The 10,938-nt window shown below is 34.2% G+C and overlaps 1 protein-coding gene across 1 annotated transcript; it reads right to left on the bottom strand.

The window, feature by feature from the left end:
- Positions 1-6,787: 6,787 nt before the first annotated feature.
- LOC122291939 (26S proteasome regulatory subunit 6B homolog) lies at positions 6,788-10,704 on the bottom strand. Its single transcript, XM_043100001.1, has 6 exons — positions 10,093-10,704; positions 8,717-8,947; positions 8,198-8,356; positions 7,733-7,885; positions 7,528-7,611; positions 6,788-7,251 (listed from the first exon to the last, which is right to left on the bottom strand). The coding sequence occupies exons 1-6, from the start codon at positions 10,588-10,590 to the stop codon at positions 7,117-7,119; spliced, it is 1,260 nt and encodes a 419-aa protein (XP_042955935.1). The 5' UTR covers positions 10,591-10,704; the 3' UTR covers positions 6,788-7,116.
- Between the last annotated feature and the right edge of the window lie 234 nt (positions 10,705-10,938).

Genomic DNA, 10,938 nt, shown 5'->3' with positions numbered 1-10,938 from the left:
AATACTTGCTATACATAAACAAAACCGTAGTTTCTGCGTTTATGTCCTTATCATTTCTAACGTTAATTAACGACTCTTCATTCATGTTTCCATTCCATTACGCGATTCCGTCTGTTTCTACAATTTTTTATTATTTTTATTTATTACATCAATTTATAAAATAGTTTTTTTCAATATTGATTTTTTGAGAATTTGAATATTACCGTTAACTCGGACCAAAATTTTACATGGTTTAAATATACAAAAGAGTCGATAAACTACAATGATCTTCAAAACGAGGACATTTAAATAAATTGATATTTCCTATAAAAAATAAATAAATAAATTGATATTAATTTTATAAATTATTTTACAAAAATATCTTTAATTTAAAATATAATTATATAAAGAATGTAAAAAAATAAAAATAAAAAGTAATGCTAGTTCTCCATCCAACTCTTACAACTAGGCGTGATCGCCAGATTTGTTAGTTCATTCTTCTTCTTTTTTAAATATTTTTATAAAAAAAATTATAAAATAAATAAAATAAAATAAAATACACTAACACTAACATTTAAAAAATAATAATGTAGCTACCATTTTCGAAAACTTCAATACAGGATATGAATTATAAGACGAATGTAGTAGAAATATAATTAATTACTGCATTTATTTCATTGAATTAATGAAAGGTGTTCTACCCGTTAATATACATCGTACAAGACGTTGACATCTGGTAATCCGTTAGTACATGTAATTAAAATTAGAAAAAATTTAGTTGCAACATAATTATGTATTAATCTATGTACGAATCTAATGTAATTAGTCAAAAAGTAAATTTTATTAAAAATAATATTAATTTAAATTTTAAATTTAAAAATATTAATATTGATACACAGATTAGTACGAAACTTTACTTATATATAATAAAACTCTTCAAATATATAAATTCCCTTTAAAAAAATCAAAGATATAAGCAAGCAAAAACATTACAGCACTCTAAGCTCGCCACGTAATCATTTGATTGGTCTCTTCTCTTTCTTTTTTTTCTTTTTTTTTTTTTTTGGCTAATTAAATTGGTAGCAATGCAATCATTTTTGTCGAGAGATTTTGAAAGACCAAACGAGGAAGGGTCTACACACAATGAACATGGGATTAAAGTGAGAGGGATTAAAGTGAGAGAGTCAACACCTGTTATCATACTGATTCAGTACTTGCAATAACCTTTTGGGAGTTTTGGGTGACCTTGCAAATGGCCTAAAGCTCCATTTTCTAAAATTTATATTTTATTCAAAAAAAATTCTATAAATTTTAAATTTATTCTTTTTTTTCAAATAAAATATGCAGTATTTATATATTTTAAGACTGTAAATATTATTTTTCTAAATAGGATTCGGCTTGCATCCTGTGAAAAAAACAACAAGAAATTTTCTGTTAATAAAACCGATGCAGTCTAATGTGTTTAGTTAAAGAAAAAAATATGAGAATTTAATACCTAATTTACAGGTTAAGAATACAAGAGTTTAATACTATTGGGTTTTAGAATCATTAGTTGGTTAAATTATTAAATAATAATAATAATAATAAATTTTAAAATTAATGCAATTCATGGTCCTTACCTTACAACAATTAAATCTCTTTACAAGACATCTAAGTTTCAAGTATCCTGTTTAAAAAATGTAGATAAAATTTTTATTTATATAAAAAATTCTATTTTTAATGACAGGCTCACTTTTTTTAACAAGAGTGTGCGATACTTACGCACTATATATTTATAATTACCTAATAAGAAAAATAGCGCTATACATGTACAATATATACGTACTTCCCACTTAGTAAGATTTTTTTTTTTAATTTGAATTTTAAGATTTTTACTATTTTTAGTAGTTGACACATGTTATGTAAGCAAAATTGTAAATAAAGATAGTACTTCAAAAAAAAAAACATTTTGATTTAAGGTGTGGTTTGGATAGTAAGATGAGATAATTTTAAATAAAAGTTGAATAAAATATTGTTAGAATATTATTTTTTATTATAATTATTATTTTAAAAAATTAAATTATTTATTATATCTTATTTAGAAATTTATGAAAATTATAATAATAAGATAAAATATTTTTACCATCTAAATGAGTTAACAGATTATGGTGAGCAACATTTTAAACGATATTTTTTTCTTTAAAATTTATGAACAATACTGCTATTTGTTAGCTGAATTCAATATTGATATTTCTTTACTTGAAATTGATATGGTAATTTGTGAAGAAAAAAAAAATGCTAGAACTTAAAAACAGAGATTTGAACATAAAAATACTACACGGCACCAGTTTTACTAACATAAAATTTTCTGTTATTTTTACCACATGACCCAAGCCGGACCCTTCTAAATATAGACAGTATAGTCAATCATATTAAACTAATGTTCATAAATAGTGTATAAATTTTTGAAATGTTGAAAATTATCATTTTAGTTGGATTGAGATTCGAATAAGAGAAGTTGGGGATACCAAAGATTTGAGTCATTTGACTGGTTTCCTTGCTTCTTTTTAATAATTGGTCAGACTTTGATACCCTTTGTGGAGCTCATAGGTATGGTGTTGAACGAACAGAGACCCCTCTTTTTCTTTATTCTTTTTCTATTACTATTTTCTAATTTGCCCACATGTGCAAAAGCTACATGTGTCGTGTGGTCAACCTCCCTAGGTTGCATCTTTTATGGGAATTCAAGTTCAGGAGTAGAGCCGTAGAGGGCCATCTCATCCTTGAGTTGTTCATCGACATTTCATTGCACCGAATCACCGATAACTACTGAAAAGATGGGTTGGTTGGCATTCAAATCCTCCATAATTCAGCTGGCCTGCTGGAGAAGCTTTCTTTTTCCCCCATCATCTACATATATATTCTACAACGGTCATGAGAACTAAATTTTACTAGAGAATTACACGTCAAATATTTAAGAATTTTAAGGACTTTTTAGTAAAATAGGACTTAACGAAAAAATAAAAAAAGTTAACAGAAAAACAATCACTTGTTAATTAGATTGAAGTGTGTGGTGTAAAGCTTTCATCTAGAATCTCTATATATATATATATGTGTGTGTGTGTGTATCTACATTGTGGCTGGTTCTTTTCTCCCACATGGCTTTGACAGCGCAATAACAATAGAGAAAATGATATATGTAGTCTTAAGTTGTATAATTCCAGTGCATTTTTTTTTTTGTTTTAAATGAGTGTACGAATCTTCCACTATAAAATCATATATGAGGTTAGCAGAAAGAATAACAATACTAATAAATCTTAAAAATATATAACAAAAGTTTCCGGATGATCAAGATGTTGGTAAGCCTGAGTGTGCGACAAACCTTGATCCAACTGCTCCTATTTATATTGTTTATTACCCAGCAACCTAACTACCTCCACCTAACTAGCTTGTCTCTGGATACCATCTTATTTAAAAAGTGGAAAAAACCTGTACAAAATCAGAGTACAAGGATGTCCTCTAAAGGATGAAGAAATTACGTTTGCAAAGTTGATCAAGCACTAAACAAAAAAAGACATGAATCTGTGAGTCAGGAAGCAAATAGATAAAGTAGTGATGTCTCCCATGTACGTGTTTTTTTTTTTTTAAATGCCATATTTTAAAACTCGAAAAACAAAATCCGCTAAAAAAGCGGTGATAAAAGACTGCTAAATACAATTTTAGAGTACTGTGAAAATCCTAGTCCATTTGAAAAACTGAACTAATCCGGTCCTTCAAGCCATGTATTTTTATTTTTATTTTTATTTTTCATTGATGAATGTTTAAAACCCCAAAGGCATTGCAAAGACCCCAGCTACTAAGAAAGCCATGACTGGGAATTAAGTCGCAACCATGATGATGGATGTCTCTACTTTGGTCAAAAAATTGATGATGAACATTGTGGGACTAGGCTGGCAATCGCATGCAGAAGCCAACAACAGATCTCCTTAATGAATGTTTCACGACAAAATGGCTCTAATAATCTACTCTTGCATGGTCCTGTTTGCATTTTAAGTACTCCATTTGCTAGACAATGCCCTGGATATATGCTTTCAAACTTTATATGAAGGCATCTGCTTTTAGTGCAGTGGGGTGTGATAAGGCATAATATATCTGGTCTAGACATGAAGGGCATGTGAGTTAATGAATCTTTGTTCATCTCTTCAAGATTAAGATCACATACTAATCTTAATTCAAACTATTTTACTATTATTTATAGAATTCTCATCTTATCTCATCTCAACGTCCAAACGAGACCTTAAGATGTTGTTCCATGTTGTATCAACTTGACAACTAGTGGAAGAAGAAGAATCAGTTGCAGTTTTCAGGTCACTGCATTTTTACCAATTCAAATCTATATGATGTTATGTGGAAAGTCTTCATTCACAAACTGTTTGACGGAAGTCTTCACTTAGGATCGATCACGTGATCTGTCTAACTCATTTAATTATTCGGTCGAGTAGCTAGCTCTACAATAAATACATGCACAATGCAAACAACAATAAGCTCAAAGTGCTGATGAATTGGCCGCAATAACCAATGAATGAGAGCTTACCTGCTATATGTTGTGCTTCACCAACCTGTGGTCCCAACACTTCCCAATTATAAATGTAATTTGATTTCTGTATGAATATGAATAAATCAGAGAGGAAAATAGTGAAATCATGGGAGTAATTATTCCATTGGTTATGACTTTAAATACTCAGATTACATTGAAATACAATACTGGTGCATAAATTAAGGGCTAAATTGCAAGGAACACGTGGTAGGGCCCTAAAACTTTGAACTCTGGGGACCATTGGCTGCCTTGTGTAGCATCAATAAGTCAAGGACATGGATCCACCCATGGGAAACGCCAGGACCTCTTTATATTTTCCATTTTCCAATGATTTTTTTAGGCAAACAGTACATACAGTAATTTGAGCAAAAGGTTCAAAACGGTGGGTGATACCGACAATTGATTGCCTCAGTACAAATAGAAAATGAAAAATTTTGAAAATAGTTTTAATTAAAGTCAGACCTATCCCATATTTCTAATTTGAGATGAAATGAGATAAATTGAGAGTATTTTTTAATCTAAACGACATCTAAATTGAACACTTGTTTCATCTTACACATTGAAAAAATTTTAAGTCTCGTGAAAATGAGGCAGAAGAGAAGATCTAAGACTTCCTACGATCAATAAAAGGAATAGAAAGGAAGATGCGGGACATCTCCTTCCACCCTTAGGAGGATGGATGACTAAGTTTTTTGATAAATGAATACTAAGGTACGTGAAAGTGAATTGAAATTTTCATTTTTTTGACTTGAATATTTTCAATAAGAAATAAACACAGTTTGTGAATTCTGTAGTATTAAATGCTATCCGTGGACAATATGGACCTCATTATTAAATAAGTGAGGTTTACACAATACATCTTTCTCTCTCCAAATTTCAGAAAATATTTAGATTAGAAAATTATAAAAAATCTTAATCAAGTAATAGTTGATGATGGGAGAGGAAAGAGAGTATATTTTCCCCCCTCTATGGATAACAGCACTCGTGAGTAATCTTTGAAGATACAAGCACATAGGTCCAGAGGGCCTTAGATTATGATTCTCAAAGTCATAGACAACCACATCAACCACTCTCTCTCTCTCTCTCTCTCTCTCTCTCTCTCTCTCGCTTTTAGACAGTAAAAGACAAGCACACGCACGGCTTGCGGTCATTTACTCAAATTACCTGAGCTACCTAAAAAATAATAAAAAAAAGAATGTACCTTTATCCGTATGAAGAAAAACATGACAAATAAATTTTGCTTGAACGTATGAAACAAGGTAAATGAAAATGAAAAGAAAGACTGAAAAAGGTTGTACATGAGCAAATATTCTAAGCAACATGGATAGTGGATAGAGAAGAAAACAACTTAGTCCAAAGTTTCAATCAATTGTTGTCGAATTCAACGTCCATCCTAACAAATCTCTGTTGTCTTTGATTGGGCCTAAGAATCTTTCCATGCCCTATATTAACTTCCCTGTCCTTTCTGATGGTAACGTATTTCCTACCACCTCCTCACCCACCAAAGAAACGGATCTTTCCATTTTTCAATTCGTTGGGTGTTTGTGATGACTATTACCTATGGCTGTGTGGTGGCAATGGTAGTAACAGTACCTATAAAACTATTAAAAAGAGAGAAAATGACCAGATTTAGTCATTACGAGTACCCAACCCAATCTTGGCCCATGGGCCAATCGTATCTATTGGCTCTCAGCAATCAATGCCTCTGCAAATTTTTAAGCTGTAAAAACTAAATAGTCTTTGAATTCATTTATGAGCAAAAGAAAATTATAAAAAAAAAAAAAAGGAAAATCCTCATGTTTAAGTTTAAGTCCAATTAAAGTAGAACTCAAAAGTATTGAAAGTCCGATAGAGAATTGAAGAATGTTTTATGCAACAAATAGTCATTTATATGGTAAGAAAAGCGTAAGAGATGGATAAGCAAATTGTCAAGGTAGGTCAAGAAGAGTTACATAAATAGTTCCGTATTTATATAGGTAAATAGATGATGTTAAATGGAACCCTTGAATGTCATAGCCTGACCTGCAATTATTGTCCATCATTATTTCCACGACATGGCCAAAGACACATCTCTTCGCCTTGCTCGTCTCTTTCCTAAGATGATAGAGATTTTAAAAGCGACACCACACCCAAGATTCATATTGTTAGCATCCGCCTAATCATGCCGATTGATAACAAGAAGGTTATCATTTGTAAATGAAATATCGCTTGTGTTATCAGAGGCCATGTCACTAGGTAGATCACATCAAAACTCTATTTTAGCGAAATTCTACAAGAACCCATCCAATGAAAATCAACCAACCTGGACCAGAATCCTAGTTGGTTGAATCAATAGACCTAAAAGGTCTCACCTTGCTGCCTAACATGAAATTTCAGAAGTTTACAAATATTTTGGCAAGACATGGAACTAAAACTGTTCAACTAAGGCAAAAAAAGGATAAAAAAAAAAAAGAAAAGAAACAGTTGTGCAACATTGATAATAAGAATTGCTTTCGAGTTATGACACCTCCAAAATTAACAACAGAACTTTTGGAATGCGCTTTCCGTCTCTCTCATCATTATCATTTGTAAAATTCGAAGTCAGTATCGGGCTTCTTCACATTGGTTCGGTACCCCTTCTCAAAGTCCTTGGGAAGTATGACATATCTGTTCTTGCGAACTGCATGCATTCCTGCCTCTTGACAAATAGCTGCAATCTGGTAACACCCAGCTCTCATTCAGTGAAAATGTTTAGGAAATAACCAAAGAATCACCAAAAAAAATTATGTTATTACAGCAACAGCAATGCATTTCCCAAATGGGCATAGAATTGCTTCTCGTTCTGCAAGAGATCTAGCTGGTTGTCATGTGAAAATGAATAACGAAAGACAAGGCCATTCACACCATACATCCAAAAAAACCCCAAATATAGTTAATAGTATTTCAGACTGGTCCAGTGGGTTGGGGGAGGAGGGGGAAGGAAACTAACAGACCTCAGCAGCACTAATTTTGTCTGGGCGAGAAACATAGTCCTCCAGATCCACTTCATCACCAAGGTTCATTTTAGCAGTGCAAACCTGGAAAAATGTAAAATGGCTTAAAATGTTTTTAATTAGTTTACATTATTGAAAATCCACAAACATATACCAGACAAGTGGAATAAGAAGATTTATAACCACAAATGTGCCAAAGACTTGCCTGAAATACAAGCCTCTTTTGTCGTCTATCGGGCAAAGGGAATTCGATTTTTCTGTCAAGCCTTCCGGGACGAAGAAGTGCAGGGTCCAAAGTATCTGCTCTATTAGTTGCCATGATAACCTTAACATTCACTGTCTGATCAAACCCATCCATCTACAGCCAAAAATTCACAAAACCAAAACATATGAAAAGCCAACAAGGTGGGGGGAATGCAAGTTGAGCGAGCTAATGATTGCCATCTAGAGGTAATTCCTCATCAATGATATGCATATCAAACCTTCATTAACATTTATGAAAGTTTCAATTAACAACATTCCTAACCCTTTATTCTAATCAGGTAGTCCCTCTCGCAAATGTATTGAGTACTGGGGCTATGCCCTTTATGCTTTTTAATAAAAAATTTGATTGCTTATAGAAAAAAGATGCATATCACTTTGATATTTACAATTTTTTTCCAATCCATACCTGATTCAGTAGTTCCATGAGAATCCGCTGAACTTCTCTGTCAGCACCAGTTTGGGCATCAAACCTAGCCGTGGCAATAGCATCAACCTCATCAATGAAGATAATTGCAGGGGCATTCTCTTTAGCAAGGCGAAAAACATCACGTACCATCCTTGGGCCCTACAACGAGGGAATAAAAGAACCCAATGCACTCAATGGTCAATCCAGAAAGTTACAAGAAGAAAACACCAAAAGGACAGGATACTTTTTCTATCACTAAAACCAGGTGTTACTATCTTTTTCTTTTTTGATAAGTATGCGTTCCTCCCTAAATTGACAGGAAGTTTTTTTTTTAAGAATAAAAAATTATCACACAGGCCCAAAAGAAGATATAGACACGTTTTGAGAAGAATCCTACAAGACCTAATGTTGACATATATTATTGCTGGGATAAGTCAGCAAATGAAAGTTGCAGTGAAATGATTAATAAAAAAAGAGGAACATAAGCTAATTTTTATAACAATCAACATCAAAGCCTACCTCCCCCAGATACTTCTGAACAAATTCAGAGCCAACAACTCTAATAAAGGCCGCAGTTGTATGGTTAGCAACAGCCTTGGCAAGCATAGTTTTACCAGTTCCAGGTGGTCCGTAAAGCAAAACACCACGAGGAGGATCTATACCAATTTGTTTGTATAGCTCATGGTGAGTCAGGGGTAGCTCCACTGCCTCACGAATTTCCTGCTTTTGAATGTCGCATCCTCCAATATCCTGACAGAAGCATTAAATTAGGGGCAAAACATGCAAATCTTAATCACCTATGACAAGGGAAAAATTTGTTCAAGCAGTACTATAATGTATGAATCAGACAAATAATTTTTTTTATTGGCACCGGATATCCGAGAACAGCGTCTCGACTAATCCCCGGGGTGCACATGCCATTGGCAAGAATTTTCCCGCAAGTGCACCTCAATTAATTGAAGAGGAAAATCCCCCAGTCCGATGGCTCCTAGAGATTGTGCAACCCAAGAGGATTCGAGCCTTGGGGGGAGCATACCACCAACACCAAGGCCTTTACCACTTGAGCCAATCCCTGGGGGTTTGAATGAGATAGAAATCATACAAACTGAAGATTGATATCCAACACTATGCAATAAGTTGCAAATAAGGAATGTCATAATAGCCCTTGAAGTACAACTTTAGTTGTTAAAGAGTATTTATTCTTCTCTTTTTTATTCTTTTTCTGAAGCCACTTTTAGTTACTAGATCAAGAGTGGTCATCAAAAAATTACTATGTCAAAAGTGGTACTTGGCAGCAACACAAACAGTCAATTGAAAACTTAATTCTGGCAGTCACAAATGCCTAGAGCAGTTAACAGTTATCTCGCTCTGCCTAGGTGCTTAGCTTTGAACCCCCCCCCCCCCCCCCCCCCCCAACCCCAAAAAAAAAAAAAATCCCCGGGGGTGTAACGTCCTCTACTTTTGTATAATGCTCCAAAGATAATAAGAGGATCATTAACATCTGCCAATCCAATATTTTCGTTTTCTTTCAATTTCCTTCCGCTTTGACATTTGCAGAATGCGCTACAAAATCAACCCGTTTCACAAATGACTTTGTCTATATGTCCTTTAACATGGTTGAATTACCAAATCATTTTTCTACACGGAACCCCAAAAGGCTGGAAAACTCGATACAAACAAAAACTTTAGAACTTTACACTTGTTTCCTCGACAAGACCTTATCCCAGCAGCATCCACTCTAATGCATTCGATTTTTTGTTATAAGCGTCAACATTACACAATCGCCAAAAGGAGATTAAGCCCCAATCAATTAAAAAAACCCTAAGTAAAAACTAGGCAAAGAAGAGCAGGAAAAAATTTTCAATCGAATTGAGTTTAGGGAAGTTGAAACTTACGTTATATGTGACGTCAGGCTTCTCGGACTGGCTGAGCAGAGATATGCTGGAGTCGGCTTCGGGGGGCAAAACATCGACGAGGGCGTTCGAGTGGCGGTGCAACGCGACCGAAGCGGAGGGCTTCAGAAGCTCCCGATTGATGGTGCTAAGAATCCTCACGTAGTAATTAGAGCCGGTCGTAGAGCCAACGATGCCATTGTTCTGATCCACCATCTCCATGAACTGCCCAATCACCAGGGGCACCGATTGAATCCGCTTGACCTCCTCCTGGGCGCGGAGGAGCTCGCGCTTCAGATTCTTCTGCTCATCCTTCACATACTCCTCCTGGATGTCGATGAACTCCAGCTGCCGCTGCAACGACTTCAGGCGGCTGTAAAGGTCGTCCTCGTCGGAGCTCTGGTCCGTAGAGACGCCATGGAGGTCTGATCTGGTGGAGGGGAACGAAGGCGGTGGCTCGGACGAAGGCTTTGGGTCCATTACCATAGCAGATGCTGCCATTACCGGACGCGATTTGGGATTTCTTTTGTTTTGTTGTAGTCTTGGTATATCATGAAATATGAATCGGGAGAGAAATTGGAGTGACGAGCAAGAAATCGTGCGGCCTTTGTACTTAAATCACTTTCCTTTTTATAAGCTGCACGATGTCGTATGATGAAACTGAGACTTTACTCGCAATAAAAAATAAATAATATATACAAATTCTAAATATATAAATTTTACGTATATTGTAAAAGAATGGATCCAATTATGAAAAATTAAAAAAAATCTGTTCTTTTTAAATTGTTTTTTTTTTAAAAAAAAAAGCATACGAGACTTGTATTTAATATTATTTATGAAAAAACAAAA

This window comes from Carya illinoinensis, chromosome 13 (genome assembly GCF_018687715.1).
Source record: "Carya illinoinensis cultivar Pawnee chromosome 13, C.illinoinensisPawnee_v1, whole genome shotgun sequence".
NCBI lineage: Eukaryota > Viridiplantae > Streptophyta > Magnoliopsida > Fagales > Juglandaceae > Carya > Carya illinoinensis.
This window is presented reverse-complemented; position numbering and strand designations above follow the sequence as displayed.